Source organism: Somniosus microcephalus, chromosome 12 (assembly GCF_052327205.1).
Source record: "Somniosus microcephalus isolate GS21.2 chromosome 12, FLI_Smic_1.0, whole genome shotgun sequence".
Taxonomy (NCBI): Eukaryota; Metazoa; Chordata; class Chondrichthyes; order Squaliformes; family Somniosidae; genus Somniosus; species Somniosus microcephalus.
In genome coordinates, this window is record NC_140998.1 from 162,862,371 (window position 1) to 162,883,492 (window position 21,122).

Sequence of the window (21,122 nt, forward strand, 5' to 3'; positions counted from 1 at the left end):
GGCCTCAGGCGCTAGCCAGGGAGAGGGGAGGGGAGGGAGAGGACAGCACAGGGAGACGAGGAGAGGGGGGACAGACAGGGGCAGGGAGACCGTGGGGCCCAAAATTGCCCTGGCAACGCCGGGCACCCCTGCTAGTATATATGTATATAAAAGCACATATACATGCACACACACTCTCGTACATATATTTTATATATCCACACCTACATTAATGCATGCTCATGCCTTTATAATGTGTACAGATCAGCTTAACTGCATCCATGTAGCTTTTTTGTTGGACTTTTCCTCGTTTTTTGTGATGCTTATTGAATTAAGATACTGCGACTCCAATGCTTTCAGAGATGAGCAGCAAATGGTTGAATTATGTGCAGCCATCATTCAGTTGCAGAGCTTTATAGTTCTTGACTTCCTCACGTACAAGCAGCAAAAGTTTGCATGTTATGCATCACCCTTCGTGTAGTAAATGACTCAAGACACTTAAGAGATGAAACAGGATGCCAAGCATAATGGGAGACGAGTTAAGACAGGTTGATTTTGAGAAAACTTTTGAAGGTGGAGGAAGGGAGATGGAGTTTAAAGATTATTTAAGCTCAGCTGTTGTACTCAAATTCTCCTATTATAGCGGCCAGCTGAATTTTAAACACACCTAATGTTTTTATTCCACTCCTTTGACTGGAACACTGTTCCAAACATTTATCACTCTGAGCATTTTTCAATATCTGTTTTAACTTTACTTTTTACTAAATTAAATTTACGTTCTCTGGTCATATTTTTCTGACATTTAAGTGATAATCTGAGTTTACCTTCTCTTTACAATTTAGTATTTTATTGGTTCCATACTTACCGACCTGCTCTTTACATTGAAGAGCTTAAATTCGCTAACGCTCCTTCATGATCATCCCCTTTACACTTTGGATTAGCATGGTTGCTCCTCTCTGCACCCTCCCAATATAGGGAAGTGGTGTGGTGACTAAAACTGCACCCAGTTCTCTTAATCTCTAGTGTCATTTCTGTGGCTGTATTCTAATTTCTGCCCATGAGTTGCTTCACTACATTATCTAGATGTTGAAATTGACCAATCTACTATACACCTTTTTAGAGTCCCTTGATGAGTCTATTTCTGTTAATAAGAATGAATATGTTGATAAGCTACATAGTTGCTCAGTTTAAATGTATTTGCATTTTTGTTCAGAAAAAAGATATGCAGTCTGTGTACAGTTTTGATGAATGGCACTAGCACAAGAGTACATCCAATACAGCTGTGCAATGCCAGGATTTTTTTTGTTGGGAGGTGGGGACGAGGGATTAAGATAATTTGATGACAGTTCCAAAGGTTCAACTGTGTCTGAGAGGAGGGTTATTGGGATGCTGGTCTTGAAAGGCTGGGTCATTGCTCTTTTTTTCAGTGCTGATCCATTTTTTAACATTCCGATAATTTGCAGATTAACGGGGTACTTTATATGCACAACAGAAGCTGCTTACAATGCACAATTACCATAAGGCCACCACAAATTAACCCTCAAATTATTGCCTGCTGAAGGGAATTCCACTCCTCCAACTGGCCATGGTTCACATGTGAGCCTGGCCAGTGGGTGTCGGCAACCAGTTCAGTTATCAAGGGCCTCACATCTGAGCCCAATCCTGTTATCCTAGCACTTACCAGCTGAGGCCAATATTCACAAAGCATCAAAAGTAAGCCTTGAAGGTCTATGTATGACCAGTTTCGCTGCCAGTGGTTCTGATGAACATATAGACTGTTGCGACGTACCTGGGAGGAGTGTTCCACAATTGTAAAACATTGGGTTAGGTTATATTCACAGAGCTGTATTTCACTCTGTTTATAGACTGTGTTTTGTCTCTTTCTGTAATTAAAAAAAATTCCCTAGACTTTGAATCTGCTTCCTGCCAACACGCAAATCCGGGAGATCCGAGTATTTCTGGAGAATGTTCTTGAAGGAAATGCTCAGAGACGACGCTGCAATCAAGTTATGAAAAGTCTCCTTCATGCAGAATTCCTTCGTGTAAGTCAATTATCTTACACTAAGACCTAAAGGTTAAATGCATTGGTTCCAGATAAGCATGCCTAATCCAAGCATAGAATCGCAATGAACAAAACCACTTCCCATTCCCTCGTGCTGTGTAGAATCCCAATGAGAAAAAGACGAGTTCTATTACTGCTGTTGTATCGATTTCCAGTGGACTAAGCTAGATCTTTTACTTCTGCACTGAGCAAAACCCCAATGGGTGAAACCACTTCCCATTCAGTCCTACTCCAGCGGAATCTAGAGCACCTTTGATGAACTAGTGGGTAAACGCTCCGCCCAGTGTAACACTAAGCCAGGAGGTGCAAGGTTGTGCTGCTTCGTGGAGGCTTAGCACTCATCACCAGGTGAGGGAGGAAAGCATTGATAGTCCCACTGCAGGGGCCACTCGTCCTCACTTCCTGATAACCCATTATAAAATCTCTAGCGGGAACTGATAGGTACAGTGGGTTAATTACTGGCTGTTCACCTCAGACTCGGGTTCAAATTCAGAACAGGCTGATGGGAAGACAGTCTTCTCTAGCGGCAAGGCTTTTAAGAGAAATGATTTTGGGCATAAGCCCATATTGCACAATTGCCCCTAATTTGGCAATCTTGTCCAGAGATGCTAAGGGTGGCTTGGATGGAAACTGGGAAAAAATATCACATTGAAGTGGTAAGAGATGCTCTTCAGCTTGGAACCAATGGGGTAGAGTAGAGGGAGCTTTATTCCGCATTCACCCTTGCTACGCCTGACCTTGAAGTGCTTTGTGCTGATAAGAACAACAACTTGTATTTATATAGCGCCTTTAACGTAGTAAAATGTCCCAAGGCATTTCACAGGAGTGTTATAAGACAAAAAAAATTGACACCGAGCTATATAAGGAGAACTTAGGTCAGGTGACCAAAAGCTTGGTCAAAGAGGTAGGTTTTAAGGAGTGTCTTAAAGGAAGAAAGAGGTGGAGAGGTTTATGCAGGGAATTCCAGAGCTTGGGGCCTAGGCAACAGAAGGCATGGCCACCAATGGTTGAGTGATTATAATCGGGGATGCTCAAGAGGGTAGAATTAGAGGAGTGCAGATACCTCGGGGGTTGTGGGGCTGAAGGAGATTACAGAGATGGGGGGGGCGAGGCCATGTAGGGATTAGAAAATGAGGTCGAAAATTTTGAAATTGAGGCATTGCTTAAACGGGAGCCAATGTAGGTCAAGGGAGATGGGTGAACGGGACATGGTGCAAGTTAGGACACCGGCAGCCGAATTTTTGATGACCAAGTTTACGTAGGGTAGAATGTGGGAGGCCAGCCAGGAGTGCATTGGAATAGTCAAGTCTAGAGGCAACAAAGGCATGGATGAGGGTTTCAGCAGCAGATGAACTGAGGTAAGGGCGGAGACTGGCAATGTTACAGAGGTGGAAATAGGCGGTCTTAGTTATGCCGCAGATATGTGGTCGCTGACCTACATTGGCTCCCGTTTAAACAACGCCTCAATTTCAAAATTTTCATCCTTGTTTTCAAATCCCTCCATGGCCTCGCCCCTCCCTATCTCTGTAATCTCCTTCAGCCCCACCCCCCCCCCACCCCGAGATATCTGCTCCTCTAATTCTACCCTCTTGAGCATCCCTGATTATAACCGCTCAACCATTGGTGGCCCTTCCTTCTGTTGCCTAGGCTCCAAGCTCTGGAATTCTCTGCCTAAACCTCTGTCTCGCTACCTCTCTTTCCTTCTTTAAGACATTCCTTAAAACCTACCTCTTTGACCAAGCTTTTGGTCCCCTGCCCTAATTTCTCCTTATGTGGCTCGGCGTCAAATCTTTTGTCTTTTAATACTCCTGTGAAGCGCCTTGGATGTTTTACTACGTTAAAGGTGCTATATAAATACTTGTTTTTGTTATGCTTTTTGTATCTTCTACTGTGAAGACTGATACAAAATATTTGTTTAAATTCCTGCTACCCTGTTATAATTTCTCCTGTCTCAGCCTCTAAGGGATCAACACTTACTTTTGCGACTCTCTTCCTTTTTACATACTTGCAGAAGCTCTTACAATCTGCTTTTATATTTCTTGCTAGTTTATTCTCATTCTATTTTCTCTTTTTATCAATTTTTTGGTCATCCTTTTGCTGGTTTCTAAATCCTCAAGCTTACTACTATTCTTTGCAGCATTATAAGCCTCTTCTTTTAATCTAATACTATCTTTAACTTCTTTAGTTAGCTGCGGATGGATCACTTTTCCTGTGGAGTTTTTATTTCATAATGGAATGTATATTTGTTGAGAATTTTGGAATATTTCTTTAAATGTTTGCCACTGCTTATCTACTGTCATATCTTTTTAATCTAGTTTCCCAATCTACCTTAGCCAGCTCGCCCCTCATACCTATGTACAGGAAACTTTGGTTTATCCGGAGGTATAAACATAGGTTTCTATGTCCAGAAACCTTGATCTAACGGCAGAAATCAGCAGCCGTTTTGGTTAGGTTTTTTTTCCTTCTCCTAGCATTTTTTTAACAGTCAGGCTCTGGAAAGCGTCTCTGTAGCTTAGCAACTGCTTCAGAGACGCTTCCAAGGTACGGGCCGAGTGTTTACAAGCTGTTGCTAAGCAACAGTGTTTGTTGTCAGATACGGAGATGAAAACCTCCGTATCCTTCAACATTAGCGCTGGTCTATCCGGAAGTTTTGATAGATCGGCAGCAGCTCGGTCCCGTCAATGCCGGATATCGCAAAGTTTCCTGTAATTGGCTTTATTTAAGTTTAAGACTATCATTTCAGACTTAGAATTTCACATTGAGAGTGAGATACTTATACTGTATTATGATCACTCTTCCCAGAGGATCTTTTAATATGAGATTACTAGTTAAACCTGTCTCATTACACAATACAAGATAGAAAATAGCTTGTTCTGTGGTTGGTTGCACGACGTATTGTTCTAGGAAACTGCCTCGAATGCATTCCATGAACTCATCCTCCAGACTACCTTTGCCAATTTGATATGGTTGCCCAAAATGAAAAGTGTTCTACTCCATCACTAACATCTCTCACGTTAATTAGCGTAAAATTCCATGAAAAACAATTAGATGGGATTAAGGAGCAGGACACCTCTGTGGCCTCTTGGCCCGGAGTAAAGTGAAAGGTGAGAAATTAAAATTACTTCTTTTGTGAAAAGTTTTATAAGGCTGCGGTAGCTTGTGACCAGTCTGGCTGCATTATCTGGTGTCTTAGCTCAGTGGTAGCAAACTCACCTCCAGGTCAGAAGGCTGTGGGTTCAAGACCCATACCAGAGATGAGCACATAATCTTGGCAGACACTTCCGTGCAATGCTGAGGGAATGTTGCACTGTTGGAGGTGCTGTTTTTCGAATGAGACATTAAACCAAATTTGCCCCCTCAGATGTCAAGGATCCCATGACACTGTTCAAAGAAGAGCAGGGGCGTCTTCCTGGTGTCCTGGCTGGTAGATATCTCTCATCCAATATCACGCAGATTTTTTGGTTGTTTAACCTCATTGCCGTTTGTGGAACCTTGCTGTGCAGAAAATAGCTACTATGTTTGGCTGCACTGCAATAGTGACTACACTTCAAAAGTACTTCATTGCTTGTAAACCACTTTGAGATATCCTGAGGTTGTGATAGATGCTATATAAATGCAAGTTCTATTTCTTATCTGATAGATCCAGGAGCAGAGGATTTACCATCAGGAGGTGAAATGCATCATAACTGAGGAGAAAATCTGCCGAGTCTGCAAGAAGAAAATTGGAAACAGGTTCGGCCACTAAATGTTTCCCCTGTTAGTTACCCATTGAAATCTGACCTTTATTAACTCCTAGGCAATGAGTAGGGCCTGGAGTCACTAGATTTTCACCAAAATGTAATAAATTTTGTACTGTATCCATTTGACCTCTGAATAACACCCAGCAGTGTGTAGTATAGATAATAAAAACAGAAAATGCTGGGAATACTCAGGAAGTCGGGCAGCATCTATGGAGAGAGAAACAAAGTTTACGTTTCAGGTCGTTAAACATTTTAACTGAAACGTAAACTCTGTTTTGCTCTCCACAGATACTGTCGGATCTGCTAAGTATGTCCAGTATTTTTTTTAATTTCCGATTTCAAGCATCAAGTTGTGTCTGTAGAATGCCATTTTCGCTATCTAACACGAGGGGTGAAGCACTGATGGTCACAGGTCTGTCAGTGGGAGAAGTAACCAGGGATAATGTATTACGAGCATTGCACAAGAAGCTTACTGCATGAGATTTTAAGGTCCAAATGCACTGTTCTGCATGTTCTTTTCTATGTCCTGCCTTTGTCGAAATCCAGACTCTCTGCAGTCTCCTGCCTTACTCATTCTTTCCAGGACCTTCAGTCTTTGGAACTAGGGTTGGCATAAAAAAAATCTCTATTTCTGGCTTACATTTTTTACTTCTTTCAATTCAATTCAATTCAATTTTATATATGCAACAGACGTGTGTACTGCACAATGAAATGTTGATTTTTACGAGTCTTCCCAACATTGGAATAAATATGGCATAACAATGATAAAAATACTAATAGAAATACTAATAGAAAGACAGTAATAATAAATAAAACAACAGTAATAAATAATAAATTAACCGTTCATGAGTCTTATGGCCTGGGGGTAGAAGCTGTTTCGAAACCTGTTGGTACGAGACCGTATGCTTCGGTATCTCTTACCGGACGGGAGCAGGGCGAAGTGGTTGTGGCTGGGGTGACTCGCGTCTTTAATGATTCTCAGGGCCTTCCCCCGGCACCTCTCGGGGTAGATATCAATTCAACACCATGAACCCTGTCCTTAGTGCTCTTCTGCACTATGGACCTTGGTTCTTCACTTGAGTTTATCAATGTACAAATAGCACACTGCTTTAGATGTGACTTCTGCTACAGCGTATTGGTCCCAATATGCATAGTAAGTCTGGTGACAGTAGTGCTTGCTGCATTGCTTCCCCACAGAGCGGGAAAGGAGGAAGTAAGGAGGACTGTTGCTAACCACCTCCAAGCAACATGGACTGAGCTCTGGGAACATGGTTGCTTGATTTTAGGATATGTATAGCAGAGGGAGACTTCATTTTTTTAATATTGGGAAGGTTAACAATTTAGTACTGAGTTTCAAAATTTAGGCCTGTTGTATGTGACAAATATTGAAGACAGCTGAGGCTTTAGCTGACTGTAACCTTGTGTTTTATTATTGCTGTAAGAAATTCCAAAGGAGACCAAACCAAAATGGTATGTAGCGAGTATATTTTATTAACGCATTGAAAAGAACGCATAGCAGTCACAGAGTTAACAAGCTGACTCACTAGCAAAGCACAATCCTTATGTTCAAAAATGGCCCAGTACTTCAACAAGTTAAAATGATTAATACAACAGACACAATATTACCCGGTTCTGCTGGGAGGAGCGTTGACGTCAGGACTCATTTCCTTCTCTGCCTCAACATATGGAACATCTTGTTTCATACCTTGCCTTATCTTTTTCTTATTCTTTTTAGTCTAGCTATTGTGGGAGATTGATAGCTTGCTAGATCTAATCAAGGTCTGCCCCCTCGTCTTGTTATTCGCAGCCTGTTCATCTGGCTATTGTGGGAGATTGATGGATGTGTAGCTTTCAAAAGCTCTTTATAATAATTTGTCCGCGACTACACAAACTACTCCGGGTACAGGTATATTGTGTATCAGTAAAACAGGTTTATTAAGCATTAAACATCTCGGACAGAGAAAGTAATATTTAACAAGACAATAGTCACAATCTGTCCGTTGAACCCCGGCGTTCCTTCCGAGTGACTCTGGCGCGGTCTCTTTATTCTCTTGCTGTGTTCTGTTGACTGAAGCTTCTCATTCTTTGGTTTCTCGCTGCGTGCTGCTTTCAGAGTTCAATATCTGTATCTTTATACCCTTTCGCCTACGTGGCAGTTAGTAAGCAAGCTATCCTTATCTGAGAACAACCTTCACACTAAATTCTCACAGATGTCTTTTTGCTTTGTAATTAGCTCATTGTTTAGCTGGTTCTGCATTTTTGAGAAGACAGGGAGTGGTGGCTGTCTCCAGCCCCCTATCTTTTTTTGCAATGTTGCTGAATTTCTTGTTTCCCACCATCTCCCTGTTTACTTAACAGACCATTCTACAAAATTACATCAATTTCTAACAGAGTCCAGTCGTGTTGGCATACTTTTCCCATCCTGCTTTGGTCTAAGCCATTCGCCATTTTATACAAGCTTTTTAGGTTTTTAACATACAATTTCACATATTATAGTTATATAAAAATGGTTATAGAATCTTAATAATGTTTACTAAATCCTACAGGTGCACTCTATCCTACAGATGCTACATCTGTTGTAAAAGCATGCTGGGATACTTGGCCTTTCCAATATATAATATCTAAATAAGCATGTATAGGCATTCTCAGTTATATTTTACATTGCGCATTAGACCGTTGGGTGGTTATACTGCTCGTATTGCCATTTCTGTCAGAAACATTGGATTCTTTGATCCAATTAACCACTGCCTTGTATTGATGTAATGAGATGAGAGCACAGTGGGTTATTGCAGTGAAGTACCAGTAGCAAGCAACACAGAATGGTGAGTTTGTGCCTTTCAATTCTCTGTGCGCGTACTTCCCAATCTCAACTGTATAGTTGCGCAGAGACCAAGGCCACCCCTGTGGGAGGCAGGGTTACTTTAGGCTGCTGTCTAATTAATAACTGTGGAGGATCAACATTGGTGGAGATCTGGTAGCACATCACCTGCCCACGCAATGCCTGGTGCTGGGGCACCAGCAAAGAGGAAGGTGAGAAAATAATATGGGGATGGGGAGAAAAAAAATGGAAACCAAAGTTTATTTGTATTGTACACGCCAACAACAAAAAAACAACTAGCAAGTTGGCCCAGCGTATCTACTGATGAATTGAACATTTCAAACTCCTTAATTTACAGATTTCAATTCATACCCCTGCCCCTAATTCAGAGAATGAATGTGCCTTGCATTCCACACAAAAGTTGCTCTTGTACCTATTTGTGATATTTTTGAACTGTTTATTCTTCTCTACAGACTGTGATTACTTATATTTTTTTCTCCTCCTGCAGTGCTTTTGCTCGTTACCCCAATGGAGTTGTGGTTCATTATTTCTGCTGCAAAGATCGTAGTGTTTGTCCCACAGAGACGTGAGTGTGCCAGCTCAATCAGGATGCAAGATTTTTTTTGTTCTCAAGATGGACATTTGGATAAGATGGACATTCAGATAGGTGGCCTGCCTTTCACTGTTGGAGGATGAGTTGGGCAGATGGCATGCACTGTGTGATACATGCTATCTGCATTGATGGCTACATTAATAATTGTGTATAGATACTATTACTGGCATGTCAGCTTTCTGCATACATTGGGGAGTTCGTGTAAAACTGGAAGCTGTTTCCTGTGTACAGTTGTATATTTGACTTTTGCCACTTTATGAAAGACAGTTGCACTACATAATAGCACAGCCCCAGAGTCTGAAAGCACTCTGCCACAGTACTTTCAGTTCAAGAGCTGTTGGTTTTTAGGCTTCACCAGAGATTAAATTCCTTATGAAGAGATGTGATATTTTGAGGGTTCTTCTCCTTTAAATCGTGTCTTACCTCAAGCCCTCTGGTTATAGCATTCTCTGGTTTGTGCTCCTGACTTTTATTTCCACATCCCATTTTCTGTGAGTGCTGTGTGCCTTGTTCTAACGATGCATTGTACAGAAGTGACGTGTTCACTGCAGGTACAGGACACCATTCCATACTACACCCTCTGGCTTATCACAGTGTTGAAACTATAAAACTCATTTGACGATCTTTCTATTTAGGATCTTGAATCCATCAATGTTAACAATGTTGGGTGAATCTGGTTACTTTTTGTCTTGGAATATGCTTAGAAGCGCAGCGATTGAATTGCAGAACATTTTCTTGTACACCATGCTACTTTGTATTTTTTTTTCCACTTTTAAATCCCACTTAGTAAAGCAATTTTTAATAAAAGTACAGATCCATTCCCCACCCGTTCTCAGGCTGGGCAACAGTTGTGATGCTGCAGTTGATTTGGTTCCCATCCGCCCCACCCGAGTTAGAAGAAAAGAAAATCAGAGTTCTTTGATGCTGATCGCTATTCAGTATCTGGAGTGCAAATGTGTGGATGTCGGGAAAGCACAGGACCAAGCTCCGCTGTGATGCCGCCCCCCCCCCCCCCCCCAAGTTGGGTAACATTCACTGTCAAGGCCACGTGGGTGAGGTACCGGAGGGCTGTGGTTCCACTGGCGCCATATCCCAGTCACAGTACTTTCAGGAGAGCAGGGGAGAGAAAAAAAAAGTACAGAAATGTTCTTTTGGTTAGAGTGATGACCAAAAAGGTGTATTTTAAACTGAGTGCTCCAAATGAATGGGGATGTTTTTTGTGTGTGTAGCTGATTGCAATGGAAGAAGTCTGGTTATAGAATTGAACTTCTCCCAATGTATATCCTGTGGGGTACTAAACACCGAGGGTGAATTTTAATATTTAACAGGTGGCCAGATTTTGGCAGTGGATTTATATTTTTTGTCAAATTTTCCTTTTTTCTAGAGTGTGAGGTTTTTAAATAGTCTTTCTGAACCCCCCCCTCACCCCACCCATCTCCCACATGGCATCTATTCGAATGAAAGGAATGCATCAGAATGAAGTGTGAAGGGGTTGATGGGTGATGGTGTGCTTGTAATGAGCTGGGGTACAGCAAGCTCATACAACGGGATTGATTCTTTGCTTTCCAACAGCATTTTACAGAGCAAGATGTGAAAGCAACAGTTGGAAGACCAGAAAATGGGGATTGGGAAGCTTGCAGAAACATTTTGCTAGTGCTTATTGTAAGGATCAGACTAGCAAAACCTGGAGGATACAAAACATCCCCAGGATTTTGCATGTCAGCCTTGCAACGCTCAGCTCGGCATTGATGCTAAGTTTAGAATTAAGTCCTGATGACCTTACTGGGATGTCCCAGCTTAAGAGTGTCCCTGATTGAACTTAGACACAACCTCCCCTGCAGGGCAAGTCTACGCAGGGTTGTCTGCTGCAAAAAGGGAAAACAAGCAGGTTATGGGGAGGTGGATATCTCATTCTACTCAATCATGTCTTCTGGTGAGTCAACCAGGACTAAAACTGACAATAAATCTGAGCCATTGTCTAGAAGCTGGAGTGCATATCTACTTGAAATGAGATGATAACTGGAAGAAAGGGAATGCTTTGGAGGGCACAAAGTAAGGAAGAAATCATGAAAAAATTATTTAAAAAAAACCCAGGTTGTTGGAATGGTACAACAGATGATGACATCATACTGACAATATTACATTAATCACCAAGCAGAGAAGGAAGGAGGTTGAATCAACCATGACGATTAGGTGCCAAGCAGCTTTTAATTTAAAAATAACTTGGGCAATGTGACAGCTCAGTGTTGCTTTCTGTGGTATGGATTGAGTTTAGATCTTCCAGTGATCATGTTTAAATATGATTGATTTTTTTCTTGCTCCATATTTTATACTTAAGACTGTCCCAAATAAGCTTGCGAATGAGAAGTTTTTTATTAACCATGCAGAAGGGAGACTCAACAGCCCAGTGGAATTCAGCCCAGACTGATTGGATATAGACTTCCTTTTCCTAATGTCTAAGAATTCTGAAATGAGTTGGAGATGGTCTCAACTCAGTTCTATTTATGCACAGGTCCACAACAGAAAACGGCCCACAATTTGGTATCAATTGAAGTCCAATAGATCATTTATATCAGACAAAACTAAATGGGATTTGTGGGGAGAGGGAGTGCTTTGTTTTCCCAGGACCGTTTGTACGTTACTGTGACCATTAGCAGCCCTAAATCCGCTGCGCCTTGTGTTTTTGCAGCAATAGTAGAAGTTGGCTAGCATTAATACCTGATCTCCTGAAGATAATTCTGGCTTGTTAAAATCTGCTGCTCCTTCCTGCCTCAAATCTGTCTGAACACTGCGATAAAATTTAAAATATAGATTGTCTTCTGACTTTTTGCAGTCTGAAATTGGAAAGTCTGTTAAATCCTACTCTACATTTCCCCCAAAGGATTAAAGTCTTTTGTCTTTCCTTGGATTTTCTTCTTTCTGAGGAATTTTTTGAGCATCAAGGGTTGGTCATTCAAGGCCACAGATATCTTTATGTTCAAGTCTGGTACCAGGATGTGTCATCCTTCCTTTGCCTCCCCTCCCAATAAAAGCTAGAACATTGAGTTCCCGGACACCCTATCGGTGGAATGTGTTTAATGTGCTCTAACCTCAAGATTTGATTGTTGTACTTACTTTGCCTTGAGATCCCACAGTAGGATTGTGGGTAAATGCACCATGTGGCATACAAAGAAAACCTGTTCTCAGCCAAAGCAACTTTGGGGCAGGGTAAAACCAGACTGCAGTCTAGGTATGGGAACATCAGTCATCCCCTTGGCCAAATACTCTACCAGTTGTCATAGTTTAGGTTCACACATGAAGTGTGCCTCCATTAAGTACTGGAGAGCAGCTGGCACCTGTGGAACTGTACCACTGCAATAGTCAGTGCCTTCAGGAGAAGATGAGAGAAAACTAGAGAGTGATAAAGTACTTGAAAGCCACAAGCTACAATTTATTCTTAGTATAGTGGAAGTTGCGAACATTACCAGAATGTGCTTCTCTCCCGGTTCCTCCATTGAGCAGCGGTTGATTAATCAGGTTCTTCTAACAGCATTTCTCAATGAATGTAGCATTGGAAGTTGAAGTGCAGAGAGGGACAGAGATCTCTCCCTTGAGGCAGTTTACTTTGCTGTTCAGCTTGCAAGTAGATCAATGCAGCTGTGGCTGCCAACAGGCGCCAATGATGTTGAGTGACTTGAACCTGGAATCTTCTGATTCGGCGTGGAGTTTACAATACTTACTGAAGAGCACTGTTCAGTAACGTACTGCTGACATAACTCACACAGCAGCTGTTTTTTTATGGACTTAAGTGCCTCGATAGGGAGGCGAAAAGTATTGGTATTAACTGCTATCATACTTCTGAGTCCCATTTACTGCATGCCCTTCTGACCCTCTCTCTCATTGGAAGGGGTTGGTATGGAGACCTTGGGGAACAGGACAGGAAGGGAAACTACCATAAATATTAACAACAAATGCTGTTCAGTTATTTTTTGAAGAACAGACACTGGTGCCGTAATACAATTTGTACTTCTCTCCTTACTCCAAAATTGAAGTTCTAAGTTTGATAATGCTATGCCACACCTAACTCCTGATGATTGAAAAGCTTGTGCACTTTCTAGTCTTTTTTAGAAATTAAGAACATTTGCTTAACAAGGATTCCGATGACTGCTGTATTATTGGTGTTCACCTTGAATGCTTCTGTATAATTTAAACTATATTTGTATGTGTTTGTATAAATGTAAATCATTTTTCTGTTCTATTTTTCTTGACTCATGCTGCTTTACTGAAGAGTAACCCAAAATGAACTGGTAAAGAATGTGTGTGACTGTGCAATTTGGTTTGCTTATAAAAGTGCATTTCTGGACTGTGCACTTTAGGGAATTCCCAGACAAAAGTACTTGGCTTCCCGCTCTAGGCTGAGTTAGGTCATCTCATCCGCAACAGGAATTGGGATGCAGTGATTGGCTACAATGTCCCTAGCCTAGGGAGCGAAAAGTCAGCCTGATTGCTACTCGTTGACCCCTGGCTGAAAAGTGCACATATGTATGGACATCAGATGAGGACATGATAAGGCTTAGCTGTGATGCCTTCTGCAGTCAAATAGCTTGTAAAAACTCATTGTCTAGGCTCGCACGTTAAGAATGGTCATGAGTGAAGTACCAGGAGGGTACCCAGTGCTTGTGGAGCTGTGTTTGCCCAGCAACTTCAGGAGAAAAGGCCAAAAAAAATATTTGGGTATCGGGAATTAATGCAATGTATGGAGAATGACTAATTGTATTCCCTCTTTATTTTCTGTTTATTGAAGAGAAATATTTATGTTGAACATTCTCTGCTCTGTTTAAAAAAAAAAAAAAAAAAAAATGACTGGAGCTAGAATGACTTTTACAAATAACTTTAGCTGAGATTAATAAGGTTAATTTTTGCTGCATTCCACAGCTTTGTATCGCAGAATTCCCATATTTTCAACTAACCTGCTTGTTGAGAGGTTGCTTGCCAGCCATGTTACTGTTCTTTAATAAAGGTACAAAATGGTTGTGTACAGCATGTTGAGGTAGTGCATAGCCCATTGTTCTTGAATCGATTTGCGCACATTTTTAAAGCAGTTGACAGAGGGCAGCACTGCTGATCAAATGCATTTGTGCAATGCATCACTCTCCCCAGTGGCGCCTTGAGATGGTGAGTTCCTGATCTCGTATCGGGGGGGGGGTGAAGAGGGGGAGTAAAGGTGTCTTACAGAAGCAGAAATCTTCTGATGGGAGGGAGGGGGAGAGCCTTAAGGATGCCCAGTCTTTTGCTCCTCATTTGCACTTTTCCATGGCCACTTAAAGCAGCTTAGGCATAAAGAAAGACTTGCATTTATTTAGCGCGTTTCACGACCACCGGATGTCTCAAAGCACTTTACAGTCAATGAAGTACCTTTGAAGCGGCGTCACTGTTGTAATGTGGGAAATGTGGCAGTCCCACAAACAGCAATGTGATAATGACCAGATAATCTGTTTTTTGTTATGTTGAATGAGGGATAAATATTGGCCAGGACACCGAGGATAACTCCCCTACTCTTCGAAATAGTGCCATGGGATCTTTTACCTCCACCTGAGAGAGCAGACGGGGGCCTCAGTTTAACATCTCACCCGAAAGACGGCACCTCCGACAGTGCAGCACTCCCTCAGCACTGCACTGGAGTGTCAGCCTAGCTTTATGTGCTCAAGTCCCAGGAGTGAGGCTTGAACTCACAACCCTCTGACGCGGAGGCGAGTGTGCTACCAGCTGAGCCACAGCTGATACACAAGTCTAGGAATATGTCACTAAGCTGCCCCATTGGTCAGTAGCGAGGACTCTGAACTTTAGAATAAAAAAGGAGCTTGCAAAGTATAGGGGAAGGGGGATTAGAGACACAAGCCAGCTGTTAGCTGATTTTAAACTAAAGTTTGAAAGTATCTTGGAATTGCTATTTGAGAGAGGGGTCACAACAAGCAGGTACAGCCTCAGAAGCTTGAGAGTTCAGATCATTGGCCTGTACTCTTTGGCTCAGTGGGTTAAGGCATTGAGTAGCTGAGCCACAGGCCAAGTGGATTGAACCTACAATCCCCAGCCAGGTGGTGGTAGGTATGCTACAATTGCTTTCAAAGCCTCTAGGTTAGGGAAGAGAATATTGGTCAAGAGTTTTCACACCACAGATCCAATTCACGTACGAACCGGGGTCAAGCAAGGCTGTGTCATCGCACCAACGCTCTTCTCAATCTTCCTTGCTGCAATGCTCCATTTGACCCTCAGTAAGCTCCCCACTGGAGTGGAGCTAATTTACAGAACAAACGGGAAACTGTTCAACCTCCATCGCCTCCAGTCCAGATCCAAGGTCGTCCCATCCTCTGTTGTCGAATTACAGTATGCAGACGATGCTTGCGTCTGCGCTCACTCGGAGGTCGAACACCAAACCATCGTAAATACTTTCACCGAAGCATACGAGAGCATAGGCCTTACACGAAACATCCGTAAGACAAAGGTCTTCTACCAACCTGCCCCTGCCACACAGTGCTGCCCCCCGATTATCAAAATCCACGACAAGGCCTTGGACAACGTGGACCACTTTCCATACCTCGGGAGCCTACTGTCAACAAGGGCAGACGTTGACGACGAAGTCCAACACCGCCTTCAATGTGCCAGTGTAGCCTTCGGTCGCCTGAGGAAGAGAGTGTTTGAAGACCAGGACCTCAAACCCGGCACTAAGCTCATGGTCTACAGGGCAGCAGTGATACCTGCCCTGCTGTATGCCTCAGAGACGTGGACCATGTACAGCAGGCACCTCAAAGCACTGGAGAGGTACCACCAACGCTGCCTCCACAAGATCCTGCAAATCCATTGGCAGGATAGGCGCACCAACGTCAGTGTTCTTGCTCAGGCCAACATCCCCAGCATTGAAGCTTTGACCACGCTCAATCAGCTCCGATGGACGGGTCACATTGTCCGCATGCCCGATACGAGACTCCCAAAAGTCGGAGCTCCGGCACGGCAAGAGAGCCCCAGGTGGTCAGAGGAAACGCTTCAAGGACACCCTCAAAGCCTCCTTGAAAAAGTGTAACATCCCCACCGACACCTGGGAATCCCTGGCCCAAGCCCGCACAAAGTGGAGGAGAAGCATCCGGGAAGACGCCGAACACCTCGAGTCTCTTCGCCGGAAGCCAAGCGCAAGGAGCGCATGTCAACCCAAACACCCCACCCACCAGCCCCTTCAACCACCGTCTGCCCCACCTGTGACAGAGACTGTAGGTCCTGCATTGGACTCATCAGTCATCTACGAACTCATTTTTAATGTGGAAGCAAGTCATCCTTGGTTCCGAGGGACTGCCTAAGAAGAGGGGAAGACAATTGCTTTCAAAGCCTCTAGGTTAGGGAAGAGAATATTGGTCAAGAGTTTTCAGTCATCATGACCACTATCCCTGCTAGAAAACCTGCCTATGTCTCAACAGCAAGTGAGTTCCGTTGTGCTGTTCTTCACAGTTAAATAGCCTGTTGACACTCAGTATCTAGGCTCACAGGATAAGGAATGCTCACATGTACTGGATGGTGACTGGTCCCCATGCAACTGTATCTCGGTGAAAGTCGGCATCCTCAATAGAAAAAGGTGGAAAATTTGCAAGGGGTGGTGAGGAAATCTCTTGCTTGTGATCTTGCATCAGAAACATCACAGTTGACGGGCAGTGGCTGGTAAAATGTTGGTTGCTAAAAGAACATACAATAGCCTGTACCCCTGCCATTACCAGCCCAACTCTCCATACTTCTGCACTTGGGCTGCTTGCAACTCAGTAGTATAGGAGCAACCCAGTGAATAACTTAGATGCAAACAGGACAAATTCATGCTGTTGATACACATGCTTTTCAATGTGGCATAAATATGTAGAATACTTCAACACCGTGAAGAAGCACACCACAGATTAATGGATATGACTGATTAAGAGCTCTGCCATCGGAAGCAAAATGATTCCAGATACAGTCAGACCATGACTAATTTAGTTACAATTAATGCAACTACAGTCAACTCAAGTAAAGGAATGTCTGCAATGGCCAATATTGCTGTACACTATAGTACACTGAGTGAACAAGTATTACTTTTGATGCATTGGTTTGAGAAAACATTTTTGTCTTCGATACCTAAATATCTGGACAAACCACATCCACTAAATGGAGCACTATGTAACTCACTTGCATACTTGGCGACTTATGATAATCACTTGGAGGCTCTGATTGCTTTCACTTTGTTTCTGTTCGCCATAATTCTCTCGTGTCATTTTTTTATTGATAACATTGTGGTAATAACTTGATGCTTTATGGCTAGTACCAGTCTGGGTCAATTAGTATTTTATACTGACCCACGTGCGCACACACAAAACTATTGACTCAAGGTTCGTCAGTGCACCTGGGTGAGTTTGCTTTAGTAATGGAATTAGTGCCTGACACAATAGTACCCAATGCACTTGTTCATTTTCTACATTTTATGTGCTTTTTTTTTTGAAGGTCAGGGTTGGCAGATGGCATCCTCCCCCGGATCACTATTGCCATTCTAGATTACATTAGAACTTCAAAAGGTTGGCTGTGGTTCCGCAACCCAATCCATTTAAAAGGTATACACTGCTGCAGCAACTTATCTAGGTTGCTGCTTATTAAAATTACCCTTCTACTCTTCCCTAACCTAATTTCAGTTGTGTTCTGTACAGAAGAACCAAGAGGAGGATAGGCATCTTTCCCTTTATAGATAAGTGAAGAGTCATCCCACCCAAAATGTTCACCTACGATTATCATGACTAGTCTCTACTGGCCTCCATACATGGCTGTCTGCCACTTTGATGATAGGAGGTTCTTCAGCTCCACTTGTCTCCTCTTTGTGGAAATCCATCCCCCACCATCATACAGCACTTCAATTTTTCCTCCAGTGGCACCCCAACCAGATCCTATCTACCACCCTTCTCCATTTGGATTAATACATTCTTCACCCCACAGCTTCACTTTTTCTCCAGACAATAGGTGTGGCTATGGGAACCTCCATGGCTCCCAGCTACACCATTTTTACGTGGCAGACTTCCTGCTGCAATTCCAGTTGTCCTGACATCATCTTTTACACTGATGACAGCTTTGGCATTTTCTTCCTGTTCTCACTGATCTGGAGCATTTCATTGCTCTCTCTGGAAAATGTCTTGATTGTTTCCCATTTCCACTGTGCCTTGTGTTTGTGTGGTCCATATCTGACTTGTCTCTCTCCTTTCTGAACTTGAGTATCAGAGATGGAGAGCAACATTTTCCACAGGCATTCATTATGTGGCATCATCTAGGATTTCCTGGCATCACATCCAAGAGTGTTCCACTGCTTTAAAGTAATATCTGCGTGCAGAAGCTCCTGTTGGGGCTCTCGGCCACCTCAGGCTACACATGACCAAATTAGAGGGCTGTGCAAGAGGGATCTCCTCTCACAATGGATCAAATACTACACCAGAACACCACATTTTGTTTGATTGCCTGGATGTTGAAAGATAACGCCTGGTGGGGGGTAGGCCTTCCTTTGATGATGGATACTCTGATTGGGACATCCACTGGAGCTGAAAACACCAATTAGGAAATGCTTGGCAAAGGTGCTCTTGAAAGTGTTGACTGCCCTAGCTCATGCAATACTCTACCCTACCTTTATTTAATGGTAGTTTAACCCTCGGTTCTGTTTGGGATAGAACCTTATGTTCTGTTTCACACAAGCTGTGGAGAAGCTGGGATTATTCTCCTTAGAGCAGAGCCGGTTAAGAGGAGATTTAATGGAGTTGTTTAAAACTATACGTTTTTTTTGTTGAGAGTTAAGTTTTAAGACTCGGGAAGCAGACAGATGTGTAAGGTTACCGCACTGAGCAATCCTCATACTTTTACTAAATGTTGCTGCGTACATTTAACTATGGCACCATCAGTACCTTTGGAGGATCAGCCGCCTCAGATAATATGTCTTCTGCATAGGGGTCTCTCCCACTCCTGAATTGTACTACTTTGGTATGTGTGAGAAAGGAATCCAGCATGCTTTGGGAAAATAGGCCAATATGGATGGCAAATACTGCTGCATTTGCTTACGACTAAAACCTACCAGTACAACAGTTTGGGACTACCAACCCAGCAGCTTACACAAGAAGATAGGGATGTCTGGTGTGTTAATCAGCTCAAGTCTGTTCTCTGTAACTTAACTCAGTTAATAAATTTTGTAACAACCATGCCTTGTGGTTGTAAGGATCCACTACCTGGTGGGTGAGATCTTCATACCTCCAGATCCAATACACAGAACTCCAAATAAGATAAAAAATTAGAACAAACATCTCCAAACTAAAGAATAGTACTGCATCGGGCCAAAAACAGGGGTGGATAATTGTGCAGAACCTGCAGAAAAACTCAATATAAGAAAAGCTAAGCACCCCGTGAGCCAGAGCTCTCTGGGCGATTCATGACGCCGTGCCATTGATGGGAAGATTTGATCACTTTTGCCTCCTAGACACTGATGAATATTTGAGGTTGTACTGTGTAATTGTTAGTAACATTTATATTTTAGTGCATTGCTTATAATTGGTAGTAATGTTTAACTAAGTTAATAAAACTATCTCTATTGAGTCCAGTGGCCGAATTATTCTTTTAGTCGACACTGAGTGAGCAAGTAAGATGAAACCATTCTCTGCACCTATGTTATGTGGAGGATCAAGGAGTAACTTACATCCCTACACACACCATAAACCAATCCATTCCTGCAGACCCTGTGGAGGTATCATTTTCTGGGGGTAGGGCAATGGTTTCGTTAGTTTCGGGTCAGAACATGGTACTAGTCCTTGGGATATACATGATATGTGAATGGGCACCACACCCACCTAAATATCATAAGGCGATGTCCAGTATGGGGCTTCCCCAGAACCTATCAAACTATCTGTACATCTCCAGCATGTGGCAAATGCGTCATTAAAATAATGACGATATCCCTACAAGGTGGGTAATTTTTTTTAAAATTTGGTTAATTTTTAGATACGCCTGAAATTAGTGACCACATGTCTGGTTTTGACCTGGACAGTCGAGTTTTGAGGAGTGGCTGCTGGTGATTTTTATAATTGAAAACTGGACAGGAAAATGTGTTTTACAATTTGACATTTTTTAAAAAAAAAAGCAATGAGAGCATAACCATTTCACGTCTGTGCCTGCGTTAGTCGGGCCATTTTACATTTATGCCTGTGCAAGCAAACTCATTTAACTATGCACACATTTAGTGCCTCATCTAATTTTAAATTGGGTAGTAGACTGTCACCTTCCAGGTAAACACTTTCCTTTAAGGAACTTCCCTTTAAGAAGTTCCCTCTTTTACAGGTCAGGTGACTATCACCTTACCTCCCCCACCCCCAACAGCTTTCTCCTTCTCCATTTTAGTTTCAGGTTTGTGCTGTTCACTGCTCTGATACCCTGCTAAACAATTCCTCCTTTTTTATGTCACTAATTTAAGTGGTTCCTTTTAAAAACAAATTACATTCTTTTACTCGAGGTCCAGTTTATTCTGCAGTGTTTTATTTAGCAGTTTGAACAGAAGTGCTGGATGTTTCTTGTCTCAGAGCACGGATTGTACCAGAATCCTTTTGTTTCCACAGCTTACCACCGCCCCAATGAATTCTACTTTTTGTCGAATTTTCCTGTTAAGTGAAAAGTCTCGCCGTTGTCTTTTTGCTTCGTTTCCACACTCTGCAAGTGGCCCCACTCAAAAGAGCAGAAACAGTTGTAGAAAGATATCTACGGTGTTAACCTTCTTAGGCCTAGCCTCAGTCATTGCACCGTCTGCCATGAGGTCACTATTTTGTGACATTTTTTAAAAAAGCTTTCTATTGTTTAATTTCAACAGGTTTGTAAAAAAACACACCAAAGGAGGAGGATGAGATCAGAATC

General features: G+C 42.5%; 1 protein-coding gene across 1 annotated transcript in view; it reads left to right on the forward strand.

The window, feature by feature from the left end:
* vps39 (VPS39 subunit of HOPS complex) overlaps nt 1–19,817 on the forward strand; it is a 93,133-nt gene extending 73,316 nt beyond the window's left edge. Inside the window, exons 17-19 of the mRNA XM_086003749.1 lie at nt 1,887–2,021; nt 5,682–5,773; nt 9,108–19,817. Of these exons, the coding sequence (XP_085859875.1) occupies nt 1,887–2,021; nt 5,682–5,773; nt 9,108–9,189 (309 nt within the window). The 3' untranslated portion in view covers nt 9,190–19,817. The remainder of the gene's footprint in view (nt 1–1,886; nt 2,022–5,681; nt 5,774–9,107) is intronic.
* The last annotated feature ends 1,305 nt before the right edge of the window (nt 19,818–21,122 follow it).